Below are 15,336 nucleotides of genomic sequence, written 5' to 3'. Positions count from 1 at the left end.
ACTGCAACCTTAGGGAGAGCGCTCTCTCCTCCCAACAGCTGACACTTGCCAACAGCTCCATGGTTTGGAGTGGGACTGTGTGCCCAGTTCCTCTCTCCATGCTGGGATTTGGTCTGGTTTGGGCTTGCTCAGGTTTTGGGCATGTTGTCACAAGCACTGATCTCACATGTTCAGCTGCCCTGCTTATAGCTTCCTTCTTTATGTATTTCAGGAAAAGCCCAGGTTTCCCTCTGGCCAAAACATCCAAATTTTAGTTTTTATAGAGTAATAAACAAGCTAAGGAACCACAAGGCCGTGAAGGAACCACAGCGCATGGAGGATCCACAGCGCATGGAGGGACCACAGCACATGGAGGATCCACAGCGCATGGAGGATCCACAGCGCATGGAGGGACCACAGCACATGGAGGATCCACAGCGCATGGAGGATCCACAGCGCATGGAGGGACCACAGCACATGGAGGATCCACAGCGCATAGAGGGACCACAGCGCATGGAGGGACCACGGGGCATGGAGGGACCACAGCGCATGGAGGCACCACAGCGCATGGAGGATCCACAGCACATGGAGGATCCACAGCGCATGGAGGATCCACAGCACATGGAGGATCCACAGCGCATGGAGGATCCACAGCGCATGGAGGGACCACAGCACATGGAGGGACCACAGCACATGGAGGAACCACCCTATGAGTGTTTTTATGCCATTGCTGGATTCCTAACTCCTGCCAACAAGTCATGAGGTAGTTCTAATGGTTTAACTGGAGAGAGTGACTAACCATGTGCTCAGAATGGTAAGACATTTTCAAAGTGGTAGGCAGCTCAGGGGCAGCCACATCATCTTCAACAATGACACAGCACATTCAACAGTCAAGAAAGCAGGGAATGCATCCCACCATCATGTCCATTTCCAAGTTGGTCTAAAAGAGAGTGGTGGTGCACACCTATAATCCCAGCACTGGGGAAGTGTCTTCACTAGCTAGATCAGAGGGTCGGGAGTTCAAAGTCAATCTTGGCTACATAATGAGTTCAAGGCCAGGCTAGACTAAAGGAGACTCAAAACATCAAAATAAGACAAAAAGAAGTAAGGAAACACTTGGCTTTTAGCCTCTCAAGATCAAAAGTCACGTCTAAATGTCTACCACTCAAGTCTAAGAAAATAATGAGTTGCCGGGGGATGCGTAGTTTTCTTTCATAGTGAGTTTCAAAACCCTGGCATGCATTTTTACCATTGTCTTTTAAAGTGAGCAGAGGCTTCAAAACAAAAAGGTCCAGACAGCCATGATGGAGCACGCCCTTAATCCCAGCACTCGGAGAGGCAGAGGCGGGCAGATCTCTGTGAATTTGAGGCCAGCCTGGTCTACAAAGCAAGTTCTAGGATAGCCAAGGCTACAGAATGAAACCCTACCTAAGAAAATAAAACAAAAGAAAAAAACCAAAATAATACCTAAGACAGCTAAGGTCTTGTCAACCTGGAGCAAGGCCTACCTCACAGAAGTGATCTGGCTGGCCAGGCTGTTCCCACGCTAGCTAGATTTTATCTCTTATCCCCAGAACGGCCTGTTTCTGGAGAAAGTGGCCTCCTTCTCCCTGGCTCCCGAGGGCCCAGGATTTTCCACTTAAACAAACCCAACTAAAGATAGTTAAGTTTGCCCTAAAAGGCCACCTAATCTGAGTTCACAATGCTTTAAAGGAGTTAATGGCATTCAATTATGTCTGAGCCACTGCAGGGATCACATGACTCCACGAAGCGTAGAAAATGGTTGATGATTGATGATGTTTGCAAATATTTCAACATCTTTGGATGTTTTTAATGGCTTGCTGAACCAAATTGTCATTTTTACAAACTATACGCTGCTAAAAGCACTAGTTTGGCACCTGAATCTGTTCTAGATGCTTCCTTCCTTTGCGGTTAAACCTTGGACCTTTCCCCAAAACAACCATTAAGGCACTGTTCCTAACCATGCTAAGAATTCTCTAATATGCTTGTTTAAAAAATGAGCCATAGCACTTATCCTCAAAAAGGAGTCCAAGTCTACAGAGGGAAAGGCTGGATGCTGTAGTTCAGTAAGCAACTCCAGTTCCATCATCAGTCACATTTGGGGGAAAATAGTCTATGTTTTATAAGGCAGGACCATCCAAAAGCCAGTCGTGCTGGCACACGCCTTTAATCCTAGCATTCAGGGAGGCAGAGGCAGGTGAATCTCTGTGAGTTTGAAGCGGGCCTGGTCTACAAAGTGAGTCCGAGACAGCCAAGGCTACACTGAGAAACCCTGTCTCGAAAAACCAAAAAAGAGAAATAAGAAATAAACTGTTCGTTTTTCTTAAAATGCGAAGCTAAGTGGGAATTAGGACTTTAATATCCATAAAGCACTGAGGATGCAGACCTTCACACAACCCAGAGATCCAGCAGGCACAAGTTTTTCCACCCAACCCTACTCCCTGCTCCAAGGCACCCAACAAAAGTGGACTATCCTCTAAAGCAGTGGTCCTCAACCTGGCTAACGCTGCGACCCTTTAATATAGTTCCTCATGTTTTAGTGAGCCCCAACCATAGAATTATTGTGTTGCTACTTCATAACTGTAATTCCGTTGCTGTCATAAATTGTAATGTAAATATCCAATACGCAGGATCATGTGACCCCTCCCAAAGGAGTTGCAACCCATAGGTTGAGAACCATTGCTCAAAGCCAAGCCCAGCTTGCTCAAGACTGTGGGGTTCACCGTGTCCCTGGCTCCTCAACTCTTCCTGAAATGTAATAATTTAAACCAAAACAAAATTCTGTCTTTGGCTCCCCCATGCACCACCCCACTACACACCTAGCCAGGAATGGCAGCAGCATCACAGACTGGCCCTCGAGAGTTTAAAGGGGCCATAGAGATCCCTAGTAGGAGCTGTGAGGTGCAGCTAGAACCTCTTTATGTTGGGATCCAGAAGGCAGACCTGCTGCAAAGGGCCCCCAAATAACCAAAGTTATTCAGTGTGTGTTTGAAAACCTCTTCCCAGAGGAAGCTGCCCTCCATTTGCTCCAGAGGGGAGGGGGGCCATAACCAAGTCTCCACTCGAGGCTAAAGTTGCTTCCCGCTCTGGGATGGAGACCTGGGCAGGTGCTGTTTAGAAAGCACAGAAGGACATGATCATTCAACTCCCCAGAGACCCACTCCCTGAAAGCCTGGCGACACTAAGAATGGAGCTGGAAGAAGCCCAGAAAGAGACGTGTGCAGCCACCTCTCCACCTCTGCATGTAAGCCATGCCCTGGCCTGAGGACAAGGGCTTCGGTGGTACAGCTCAGGCTAACCCTTTAAAAATACATATACTGCTTTTTTTGTTTTTAATGTTGCTGTAACACCTAAACTGCTGTATAAAAACAAAACAATGCATTGGAACATAAAGAGTTTTACTTGTTATAAGTTTGGGCCATTTTTACAATATTGAAAGTGTCTTGGGGACAGGGTGTCCTAATGTCCACTGGGAAGGCTTGACCCCGATGGGGAGGGGATGTGTTTTTGAAGGGGCTGGGAGCAGGTACTGCTGGGGGAGAGGGGGTGCCATCTGTTAGAACAACTGTGCCAGGTGCTTCTTGACCCATCTTCTGGGGGCACAGAGGTAAGTAGCAGACAGGACTGGGGCGGAAACAAACAGAAATGCCCCCTAGTGCCTGGAGTTTCTCCCCCACACCCCACACCCAGCACTCTCATCACGGAAAGGGGACCGATTCCCTAGACTTCCTGCTCCCTTTTAAGCCACTAAAGTCTGGAAGACTCTAAACCATCTCATCAAGCTCATTGCCATGAGATCCCCAAGATCCCCTCCTCATGCCTGTCACATCTAGCTCCCTAATAAATGAGCTGTGCTCGCTCAACTCCACGACTGGGTTTTTTGTTTTGTTTTGTTTTGTGTTTTGTTGTTGTTATTTTGGGTTGTTGTTTCTTTCTGATGCACCCTAAAGATGTTCAAATCGCTGTGGCCCCTGAGAGCTTCCCTTTGCGGGTTGGGAAAGTCAGTCGGCCTTCAGGAGCTCTCAGACACTTGGAGAGCTCCTCACCCCCAAGCTGCTTAAGGTTCGCACCTTGTTTCGGTGCAGACAGCTGCATCAATCCTACAAGTGCACACACCTGAACCACAGGTAACACGCCAAGAGCATCCAGCCTTCCAAGTTCTCTTTAAAGTTCCTCTCAGGCTAGACATATGCACTGTGGACCCCCAAGGGAGGTTTGAATCTACCACCCCTATCCCTACACCTGCCTCTTAACCCCCCCCCCCCCATTTTCCACCCCAAGGGCGGGTGGCAGCCATACTCACATCTCGGAAGCGGTTCCAGTACTTGTCACGGTCATACTGGGAGACGGTGCTCAGCCACTGGTCATTGTCTAGGAAATTGGCGTTGTTGAGGGCCGCGCCACCCGCAAGCGCGTCCAGGTGCCGGCTGTCCACTTGGAGGAAGCACCACGCCGCGGCGGCTGCCGCGAACACCGCGATCGCTGGCATCTGGGGGCAGGGCACACGGCGTGAGCCCGGTGACAACAGAGCGACCTCGAGCCCCTCGCTCCCACCGAGGGTCTGGGAGCCTCGGGGCGCGCACCAGCTCAGCACCTAGGTTCACAGCAGGGATAGGGTGGTCCCTCGCACACCTGGGACACGGAGGCTGCACCTGAAGAGCCCTCAAGAACCAAGACAGCTACAAACGCAGAGGGTTGGTCACGGATTCGGGGCTGCTGTCAAACTATAGAGGACCCTCTCACCTGCTCTCGGATGAGGGGTTTCAGTACCTCTCCCCAAAACCCGATGCTCAATGTGTCAGCCTCACTCCCACAGACGGGGCCCACAGCTGTGGAGAAGGGATGAGGATAACGGCTCTCTGAGCACCATCCCAGGCTCTGGAAGATGGGGGCTTGGGGGTGCCCTCAAGCCAAGCCTCCCATTCCCAGCTAAGGCAAAGGACTCCCTACTCCCAGCCCGCGGCTCTGCGCAACAGGGGCACGCAGAGATGCCCCCAGGCCCTGACCCTACGGGCCCCGGGGATGGCCTCCGGAAGGTCCCAACTATGTCAAATACGCCAAGTTGGAGCTTAGGGCTCTGTGGACACGTACCTTGGGGGCTCGCCCGAGTCCCACCTCCCGAGTTGTTGGGGTTCCCGTGCCGCGGTGGCTGGGAAGGCTGCTACCCGGCTCGTTCCCCTGCGCACCTGCCGCCTCCGCGCGTCCGGCCGCTTTGTGAGCCTGCAGCGCTCTGGCTCGGCTCGGGCGCGGCGTCCGCGGGCGGAGAAGCCCGAGCTCACAGCCGAGGCCTCTGGCGCCCCCTGGCGTCTGAGCGGCGCTGCGCGGTCCCATCCAGGAGCGTGATTCATTCACAGCTCTGCAGGGCTGACACAGATTCCAGGCAGGAGGGAAATGAGGTTACAAGGCCAAGACCTCGCTAGTGTTAAGAGACTCTCAAGGGGTAGGTGTGGGACACCCGGCTCAGAATCACTTTGGTGGAGACAGGAGAGAGCCTCCCAACTTTCTGAATCAACATTGCTCAACAGTATCTCTGCACTTTAAACAAGTCCCCGGTCCCTCTTGTGCACAGAAAATATTTGAGTAGATGTCTCCAAGCCTTATACCCAAAATCTCTAAGTCTGTCCCCTACCCACAGCCACCCCTGGGAGTCCTGAGGAACCATCCTCCAGCTTCAAGCACAGGACAGAGTTCAGAAGAAGGCTGGCCTTGCCCCAGCCCTTGCTCTTCTCCCCATATTCAGCCATGTTTGCTCCAATACGGCTGGGAAGATCTTAACAGGTGTCCTGTCTGAAAACAAGTGCACCTCTGCCCGCTTCTCTGTACAGCTGCAGCCTACTAGCCAGTACTGTTATAACACAACTGACTGCACACACACACACACCACACCACACACACACCATGTGCATACACACATACCACCCAGACACACACACACACAAGCACACCACACAAACACAGCACACACATACACAGCACACTTCATACACACATACTACACCACCATATACATATACCATGCCACAAAGACACACACACTATACCACACACACACACACACATACACACACACACACACACACACACACACGCATGCACACCACACCACACATACACCATGCATATACACACACCACACCACACATACCACATCATACACACATACCACATGCACACCACACCACATACACACACACATCACACACCAAGCTAAAACCCTTCATGGTGGTTTCCTAAGAAACACCCAGCTGCAACCCTAGGCCTCTGCACACCTGCCCTTCCCCCCTGGCTCTGCTCCCTCCTCTTGCTGTCACTCATACACGGTTTAGCCTTCTGGTCAGACCCAGTGGCAATGGGCTCCTCCAGCACTGAGATTGCTTTTGCCTGGGCCAAACTTGAGCCAAGTGGATCCTGTGAGTACATTCTGCAGCTGCCCATCTCCACTTGTTCTGAGACTGGTGGTGCCTGTGATGCAGGCCAGGGCCTCAGCGATGTTGTCCTGAGGACACTACAGGCCTCAGTGATGCTGTCCTGAGGACACTATAGGCCAGGGCCTCAGCGATGCTGTCCCGAGGATGCTGCAGGCCAGGGCCTCAGCGATGCTGTCCCGAGGATGCTGCAGGCCAGGGCCTCAGCGATGCTGTCCCGAGGATGCTACAGGCCAGGGCCTCAGTGATGCTGTCCTGAGGATGCTACAAGCCAGGGCCTCAGCAATGCTGTCCTGAGGATGCTGCAGGCCAGGGCCTCAGCAATGCTGTCCTGAGGATGCTGCAGGCTAGGGCCTCAGTGATGCTGTCCTGAGGATGCTGCAGGCCAGGGGCTCAGCGATGCTGTCTTGAGGACACTACAGGCCGCAGCGATGCTGTCCTGAGGACGCTGCAGGCCTCAGCAATGCTGTCCTGAGGACGCTGCAGGCCAGGGCCTCAGTGACGCTGTCCTGGGGACATAGTGCCTCTCCAACTGCAAGCTCACTTCACTTGAGGCCACTTATTCCATGTGTGTCCTCCCCGTGGCCTGGAACTTTACGGCAGAACAAGCTGTTAGCTGCTCCTCCATGCACAGGGCACAATTCATGACACACATCAGAGGAGTCTGAGCCACTTTTCAGTGTGCCGCCACAATGGCGTGGTCAGGTGTAACTTGTGCTGTTTAAGTCAGACTGTGATTTGCTTTAAGCTTAGCCTGAGTGGCAGCTGTTAAGCACAGTGGGGAAGCCTTAGTAGGTGAGAAGTGGACTACTTTTTTTTTTCATGTTGGGGAAACACCTCACCCAGGGAGTATCTTTTCACAGGAAGGAATATACTGAGTGTCTAATATCATATCCTGAGTAAACGGAGGACTTAGGAATGGTGAGATGACCTTGTATTCCGAGGGACTGTGCAAGCATCGCCTCCTCATTTCTCTGCCCTGCTTCTCAGCAGCCTCATTCTGATGCATCGAGCCTAAATGTCATTTTTTTTTTTGCCTCCTCACATGCCGTCCTTTTCCTCAAGCCATCTTAATCTACCTTTGAGCCAACTAACTGACGAGATTTGTCACACCAGCAGTCTCCCCTGCTCACCACACCACATACACACACACACACACACACACACACACACACACACACACACACACACACATACACACACACACACACACCCCAAGCTAAAACCCTTCATGATGGTTTCCTAAGAAACACTCTGGGCTCAACCCTGGGCTGTTTCTATGGGCTCCTGAAGTGCACGGCCTCACCTGGCTTTCCGGTCATCATGAAGCATTCCTGTACCCACGCCATGCCCCTTGGCCATTACCCTCACCACAGCATCCTTTCTGTAGGCACCCACATCCCTTGTGGTCCTGAGCTGAGAGTCTGTATGCCAACCCCAGCCCACAGTGCTTTGGAACCTTCCCACTATAATACCCAGCTTCATGCTCAACATCCCAGGGTGCCACAGGGCAGGCTGTTTCATGCCTGTCCCCCCAGGCTCACCTTGGAACTTGACGTTCATTGAACACTCAATAAACCCAGTGACTGGATGAATGGAACAAGCAAATTCCATAACCCTAATGTATCTCAAAATTGTAAACCCCCATCTACAACCTTTGGTTCTGCAGAGCAGATCTCTGATTTCTCTGGGAGGACCTGTCCCTAGTTTAATTAGAGGGCATCTACTCTTGGCCAGATGCCAGCCTCACAACTGGTATTGTCCCTGTAAGCACCACGCATGGCAAGGGCAGCCAGCGCAGCACAGGCTGGGGGCGGGGGGGTTGTCAGAGCAGGCCTGAGCCAAGAATGGACTTAACCTTGTAGTGGGGTGAAGAGGCTGGCAGCGGGACACCTGCCATCCACTCGGCTAGCGTTCCTGGGGAGGAATGTCAGATTTATTTGTCTGTGAGAAGCACCCAGGACCAAATCAATACTGTGCCTTGGGGCTGTATTTCTGCTCTTCATTGGCTCACATACAAGTATAATAACTCCTTGTTTTAACATAGCTCTCATTTCCAAGGAGCCCACATGTTTTATTTTCAGTTTAATGGATCCTCAAACATGTGCTCCTGGCTAGACTGAAGAAGACAGAACTGCCGCCGCCACTTTCTGCCGAGGAGAGAGGGTTACAGGAAGAACCGTGAAGGTCACAGAGATCTGGCCCAGTCTAGCCCAGGGAAGTCTAGGGGCAGCACCCACTGGGGACCCTCTTCTGGCCTTGCTGGGAGCCACCAGCTGGGCTCCATCCAATGACAGGGGTCCATTGCTTGGCTGTCCACCTGGATTTATTGTTAGCTACCAACTCATGTGTCTCTCTGACATGTAGCACATCTGCTATCTCTGCTGCTCTGAGTTCAGAATGTCAACAGTGGGGTGCTTGGGTCTCATCTCCAGTCAAGCCCTGCTCTCTGGCCCCACCTCAGGAAAGCAACCCCCAACCCTGGCATCAGCTCTGACCTCAGCCCCACATTCAATGACCTTGCTGCCTAGGTCTACACTACTCTTGAATTCTTACTAGACCCCTATCCCTCACCTTTCAGGCACCTCTCAGCTTCGTAGTACAGGAAGAACCCTTGGCCAGGGCCTCCATCTGCAGACCACCACAGAAAATTCCCTCCACACAGGCATACAGACCCTTCCCTCTGTGTAAATGTGACCACTTCTCCAATATGTACTACTTTCACTGTTCCCTCAGGATGGATGAATACCCAACACCTCAGACTGAGGCTCTATGCCTCCTGTTGACCCTAGGGGACCCCCCCTCCCCAGATTCCTACCTTCTGCTATGATCACCCACCTTGCCCCTTTGCAGGGCCCTTCCTGTGGGCTCCCTATAGCCTGCATGCTCTCCTCTCTCCCCAGCCTTCTACTAACAGCCTGTTACCACCTGCCCCCTCAGATGCTGCTAACAGCATCATGCTGAGTCTTCAGACACAGCTTCCCTGGTCCTCACAACACCGAGGCCCTCAGAACTACCTCTACCCATCCTTCACCAGACACACTCATCAGAACGACGGCATCGCCTCACTCAGGACCATGCTACTTGGTACTGTGTCCGCAGGGCTTTACAAAAACCACACCCACATAGTAAGTACACAAGAAATGCCGGCTTGCTTGGGGAACGTATGCTCAAAGTTCCGCACATAGTAGGTAGGCAGCCAGTGCTGACTGAGTGAGTGTGCAACGGCTCAAGTTTCCGCGGTTTTTATTTTCTTCACTTCTGAGAAACAAAAGACGCTCCCAGGTTTATGTTGAGATTTCAGACCCCAAAACCCCTTCGGTAGAGGGCAGGGACATGAGAGAGATGTGGCCTTGCATTTCTGGACCATTCTGTCATAAAGATAGTGCTGTAGCCTAGCCTGCCCTAAGATGAGGAGGAATGAAGTAGATGCATTTCTTGTCACCATGGAGAACAGCTCACCCAGCAGGGCCTGGAACTTCTATGAACACACCCTTTTCGCCTATTGATTATATGTATTCAGCAGGCTCAGGTTCGCTCCATCTCCCTACATCCCAGCAGCCCTCCCTCCCTCCCTCCCACACATGCCTTCCCACTCTCTTCCCTCCTCAGAGCCACAGTGAGTGGCTGCCCTACCTCAGGAACAACTAGTCTTAAGCAAATGGGTTACAACACAAAGAAAGGGGAATAAGTACCAGGACCCGAGCAGCCAATCAACCACACGGGGTCAAAGAGAGGGGCCAAAGTCCTAGCCACAGAGAAAAATGATGCTGACAACACAGCTGATGCTGCATGAGCACCCATGTCAAAGCAACCCTGGTGTTATCTGACGTCCACCTCAGGACGAGCCACTGTGATGTAGGCATGACAATAAGTCCCATTACTCAGATAGAAACACTGAGTCCCGAGTTATATTGACCATTGTATTGGCCATGCTACCTGAGACTGGGTAAGATATAAAGAAAATAAGTTTCCTTAACTCAGGAGGCTGAAAGCCCAAGATTGAGTGGCCACATCTGTTTCTGGTGAGGGCCCCTATCTATGTCAAAATGCGGCAGACAAATGAAATCTGAAATATGCAAGTCGTGTCAGTGTTTGCCCTTACTTTTTGGCAACCAGTTCTTTTGAGAACAAACCTCTGAAGCCTGCCATTCATCTGTCAGAATGGGTTGTTTTTGGATACCTCACCCCCACCCCCCCAGTAGCCTAATTACCTCCTAGTAGCCCCGCCTCTTCACCATCTCTCAGAATTACTATGGTGGGTACCAGGCTTCCAGCAATAGACATTTGGGGAAACAAATCATATCCAAACTGCAGCACCACTCATCCCAATCACCAGGTTAAAAAAAAAAAAAAGAAAGAAGGAAAGAAAAGGGCCAGGATTTGAACCAAGAACCACCCATACCAAAGCTCCCACTATGAGCTGCCGCAGAGCACAACCACATCTGTGCTGTGCCTCACCATGACTTCTGGTGTTTCCCTCCGCCCCTCAGCATATCAGTGTTATAATGAAAAGCCATTATTTGGTATAAATACGCTTTTACTAACTCATAAATGTATATGTGTGTGTGTGTGTGTGTGTGTGTGTGTGTGTGTGTGTATGTGGTGTGTTTGTGTGTGTGCATGCATGTGGGGTGTGTGTATGTGCATGCATGTGGGGGGTGTGCATGCATGTGGTGTGTGTGTGTGTGTGTGCATGCATGTGGGGTATGTGTATGTGCATGCATGTGGGGGGTGTGCATGCATGTGGTCTGTGTGTGTGTGTGTGTGTGTGTGTGTGTGTGTGTGCATGCATGTGGGGGGTGTGCATGCATGTGGTGTGTGTGTGTGTGTGTGTGTGTGTGTATGCATGCATGTGGGGTATGTGTGTGTGTGTGTGTTTTCTTTCTTCTCGAGGGGTTCAGTATCTGCAAGGTATTCAGCTGTTTTCACTGACTGTGTATAGCAAAAGACCTTGGCAACTGTGAACACAATATACCTAAGGACTTCACGTGACTCGCACTGCATGGGGATCACAGAGCCTCGATATCCTGGAAACAGAAAATGCAGTTTTGCTTCTGGGATGGCATATCCAATCCTCTCCCAGGAACACTGGGTTCTTCCTCACCTCTAACAGCGAACATTCAGCTCGATGACTGTGGGAATGGTGTGAGGCTGCCTCACGGGCCACAGTCCCCGTGCCCTCTGGGAAACTAACACCCGTGGCCAGAAATCCTGGGAGAAGCTGTTCCTGGGACTGAGGACTTATGAGATGTGACTGTGGCTGGGGATGGAAGACCCAGGCTGCTCTGGGGAAGGGGCCCTCAGACTCCCCAGCTGGCTATTAGACCATCAGCTACTGAGCTGGCCCTTTGTGTCCTCTCAGCTGCTGCTGGGGACACATGAGGGACCAAGTCAGACATACCCTGTCTCTATGAAGCATATTTCACCAGAGAGAGCTGCAGCCAGTCTGCAGTGCTGGGGCAATGCTGTTCCACGAACAAAAGTTCATCTTGGTTGGACTCCTCTGTGCTGCAGCAGGCTCCCAGTGAATTCCAATATCCTTGCTTCTGGAACGTTCTGCCCTCCAATTCCCCAAAGGCTGAAACAGTCACTGTCGGCTGTCAGATGCATAACCATCCTGGAGAAATTAAAATAGCATCAGAAATGTCTGAAACAGCCTTTTATCACAGGGTCATCCAGAGGGTTAAATAAGTTCACACTTGTACTACGCTGTTGGCGAGCTCCCAGTTGGATGTAAAGTCCATCACCTAAGCTCCTACAGAAGAGACCACCTTCTGAGTGGGGGCCTTGAGATTTGGAGAGGGCAAGTGACCTGGCTTAATATTTTAATGCATCAGAACTCAAAGCAATCTTCTCCTTCAGCCCTGGGCCCAGGCCCTGATGCTAACTCCCACCTACACGCCAACCTGAGATGGACAACGAAGACATGACAGCTCTGTGGCTGGCTGATGTGGAGCTTGCTTTTCCTTTTTCCCTTAGAAAAGCTATCCAGATCCCCTTCCCTTTGTTTCATCTGCTTTGTGTTTGTTACAAGGAGAGAAATTCAGCCATATGCTCAATGAGTCTCTGTGTGTAAGACCAGGCTTTGAGGCAAGTGGGAGGGGCCTCCTTCCCTCTCAGGGGTTAAGACAAATGGCTGCCCTAAGAAGAAGTACAGTTTGCATATACACAGGTTCATTCCTCAGGGACTCAGAGATTCCTGGTGTGGAGTGAACAGAGAGCTTGGCCAACTGGTGAAAGACATCATGCTGAAAGAACCCCAGCTCTACAAGGATGCCAAGACTGAGAGAAACATAGAACTCTGCAGAGACTGCTCTGTTCTGCATGCCCACCACCTCTATATTTCCCCACAGTGCACCAGTCCTTGTAGTTGGTTTAATTGATAACAGTCATCCTAGGGCTACGAGGTGATTTTTTCATTATGGTTTTCATTTTCATTTCCATAATAATTGATGACACCAAGCATTTTTTTACATTCATTAGCCATTTGTATATATTATCTGGAGAAATGTCTGCTCATGTTTTTACTCCAATTACTATTTTGTTGAGCTTTTTTTTTTAAGCTATAAGAGTTGCTTATATATTCAGGAAGGGTGTTACAGGGCAAAGACATCTGGGATCGCCTTGGAAGAGCTGCGGGAAGACACAAGCCATCAGTATGAGGTTCTCACAGGACCTGTCTCCTACTACCTCTGGAAGGCACTCTGCCTTTCTCTATGTGGTGGCAATGGCAGTGATGTGTCTTCTTTCGGTGACCTCAGGAAAGACGAAGAGCTGCACAAAGCTCACAGCGCCTCACACTCAGTTCCATAGTACTCAGAAGTGCTGTACAGGGCCTGGGACTGTTCATGCTGTTCTTATTTAATACTTTTCAAGCTTACATGGAAGGCAGGCAGGTCATCCCTGGGTAGATACAGACGCTGAGGCCCAGGGAACACGTTTTAACCACTTACACAGGCGTCCGCGTTAGGCCATTTTAAGGTCAAAATGTTAGGAAGAACTTGTCTGGTTACACACACGTTCACATAATTTACAGATGCCTACAACTATGAAAGCCATCCTGAGGCAATTTGCAAGTTAAATCTGTACCATTTCACTCAAAGCGTGAAGTGAGAAGGGAATTATCCATCCAGGGAGAATTGCAGGGGAGACAGCAGGGGGTCCCTAGAAATTCTCCCAACATCGTCAGTGAGAGAACACTAAATCCAGGAATTTAGCATCTGCCCAACAAAGGAATATTATACAGAGAATTAAAATGACAGCTATAAAATCCATGAAGCAACACGAGGAAATGTAGAATAAAGTGATCACATGACAAAAGAGAGCTAGATATACAGAGTTCTGTTTTTTTTTTAAGAAGAAAAGAAAAGAAAAGAAAAAAGCCAAGATGAAAAAATACCTAGGGGATGAATGATGGCTGGACCATACAGAACACAGTTGTTGGTGATGATTTTTCAACAGCTCTTTTGCAGGGGACCATGGTTTGTCTGTTGGTTCTAGGTTTGGGGATGGGGCAGATCAGCCCCATCCCTGTGGCACCGTGTGAGCCTGCAAAGATTTTATCCAGATTGTGCTGCACTTTTTATCTGGAAAATGAAACAGCTGTGACATGTAGCCATCAGGAGAAGGAAAGATGAGAGCACCTGTGTGCAGACTGCCATATGTGACACGCACCAAGTCTTTATGTTAGCTGAGCATCCTCAAGAGGAAAGGGAACCTCATGCCTTCTCGCCAGAGTTGCTTGGGCAATGCTGGCTGCCGTTCTGTTTCGTCTTCTCTGTCCTCACATCTTTTCATCCTTAATTTAGGCCCCTTGTTTTAGCTAACGTGCCCTGTCTTATGTGTAGAGGTGTAATTCAGGTGGTACAAATCTTTTATTGAACTCAAATTCAATAGTTGTGTTCAATCCCTCTATTTGTGGTGTGCACAAAGGTGATACAGAAATGTACAGGATGATACATTATAATTATATTCTTGTAGAGGCTGGGTGTTTTCACTCCACACAAGCCTTTCATGGGGCACCTTTCATGTCACAAGGGAAATTGTTAGGTGACTAAACAGCGGTGCAGAGTAAATGGCACAGAAACGCATGGCTTTTGCTGCCGAGAATTCTTTTGCTTCAGCTAAATATGCCTTGACTTTCCTTGGGGCTTTTCCTAAGCCCCCTTCTCAGAGCCAGGACTCAAGACACATGAGCCCAGCTGAACATATAGGCAGCCCCGTTTCTGTAGGATCTAAATCTGTGGACTCAAACAAAATCCTAAAGGAAAAATGTCCTGCACCCAAGTACACATAGGCAATACTAATTTGACTGGTAAGGGTTGTGTGTGTGTGTGTGTGTGTGTGTGTGTGTGTGTGTGTGTGTAATAATTACAGAAAAAGACATGGATCTGAGAGGGGGGACATGGGAGGAGTTAAAAGGAGAGAAAGAAGAGATGTGATGAAATTACAGTGTGCTCAGTTAGTATGTACATGGTGTTTACCTGTAGAGCTTACCATGTATGTGTAGTACCTGAGGAAGACAGAAGAGGGCATCAGATCCTATGAAACTGGAGTTACAGGTGGCCGTGCACCATCATGTGAGTTCTGGGAACCAAACATGATTCCTTTGCAAGAGCAGCAGGTGCTTTAAACTGCTGAGCCACCTCTCGGTCCCTCAAGAATGATGATGATGATGATGATGGTGGTGGTGGTGGTGGTGATGGTAATGATGATGATGGAAAACAAACACTTTTTTTTTCTAAAAAAGCAAACCCAAATTTGCATACAAAGTGCAACACTGAATTTATGATGTGCCACACAGGCACTCCCAGAATGATTGCCCACCATCCCACAGACTCTCAGGTTCTCCCTGGCGGCTTGAAGTCTTGTGGGGACTTGGAGCCATTTGTTATCTATGTACTTATCA

The 15,336-nt window shown here is 50.0% G+C and overlaps 1 protein-coding gene across 2 annotated transcripts in view; it reads right to left on the bottom strand.

The window, feature by feature from the left end:
- Positions 1-5,246, bottom strand: part of SPOCK1 (SPARC (osteonectin), cwcv and kazal like domains proteoglycan 1) — a 462,088-nt gene extending 456,842 nt beyond the window's left edge. The window contains exons 1-2 of one of the 2 annotated variants that reach the window (XM_084793963.1): positions 5,092-5,246; positions 4,304-4,489 (exon numbers count right to left, since the gene is read on the bottom strand). In XM_084793963.1, coding sequence (XP_084650089.1) covers positions 4,304-4,489 — 186 coding nt within the window. In that variant the 5' untranslated portion in view covers positions 5,092-5,246. The remainder of the gene's footprint in view (positions 1-4,303; positions 4,490-5,091) is intronic. The other variant, XM_084793962.1, reaches the window with a different exon arrangement.
- Between the last annotated feature and the right edge of the window lie 10,090 nt (positions 5,247-15,336).

This window comes from Acomys minous, assembly GCF_964271855.1.
Source record: "Acomys minous genome assembly, chromosome: 9".
NCBI classification, from domain to species: domain Eukaryota; kingdom Metazoa; phylum Chordata; class Mammalia; order Rodentia; family Muridae; genus Acomys; species Acomys minous.
This window is presented reverse-complemented; position numbering and strand designations above follow the sequence as displayed.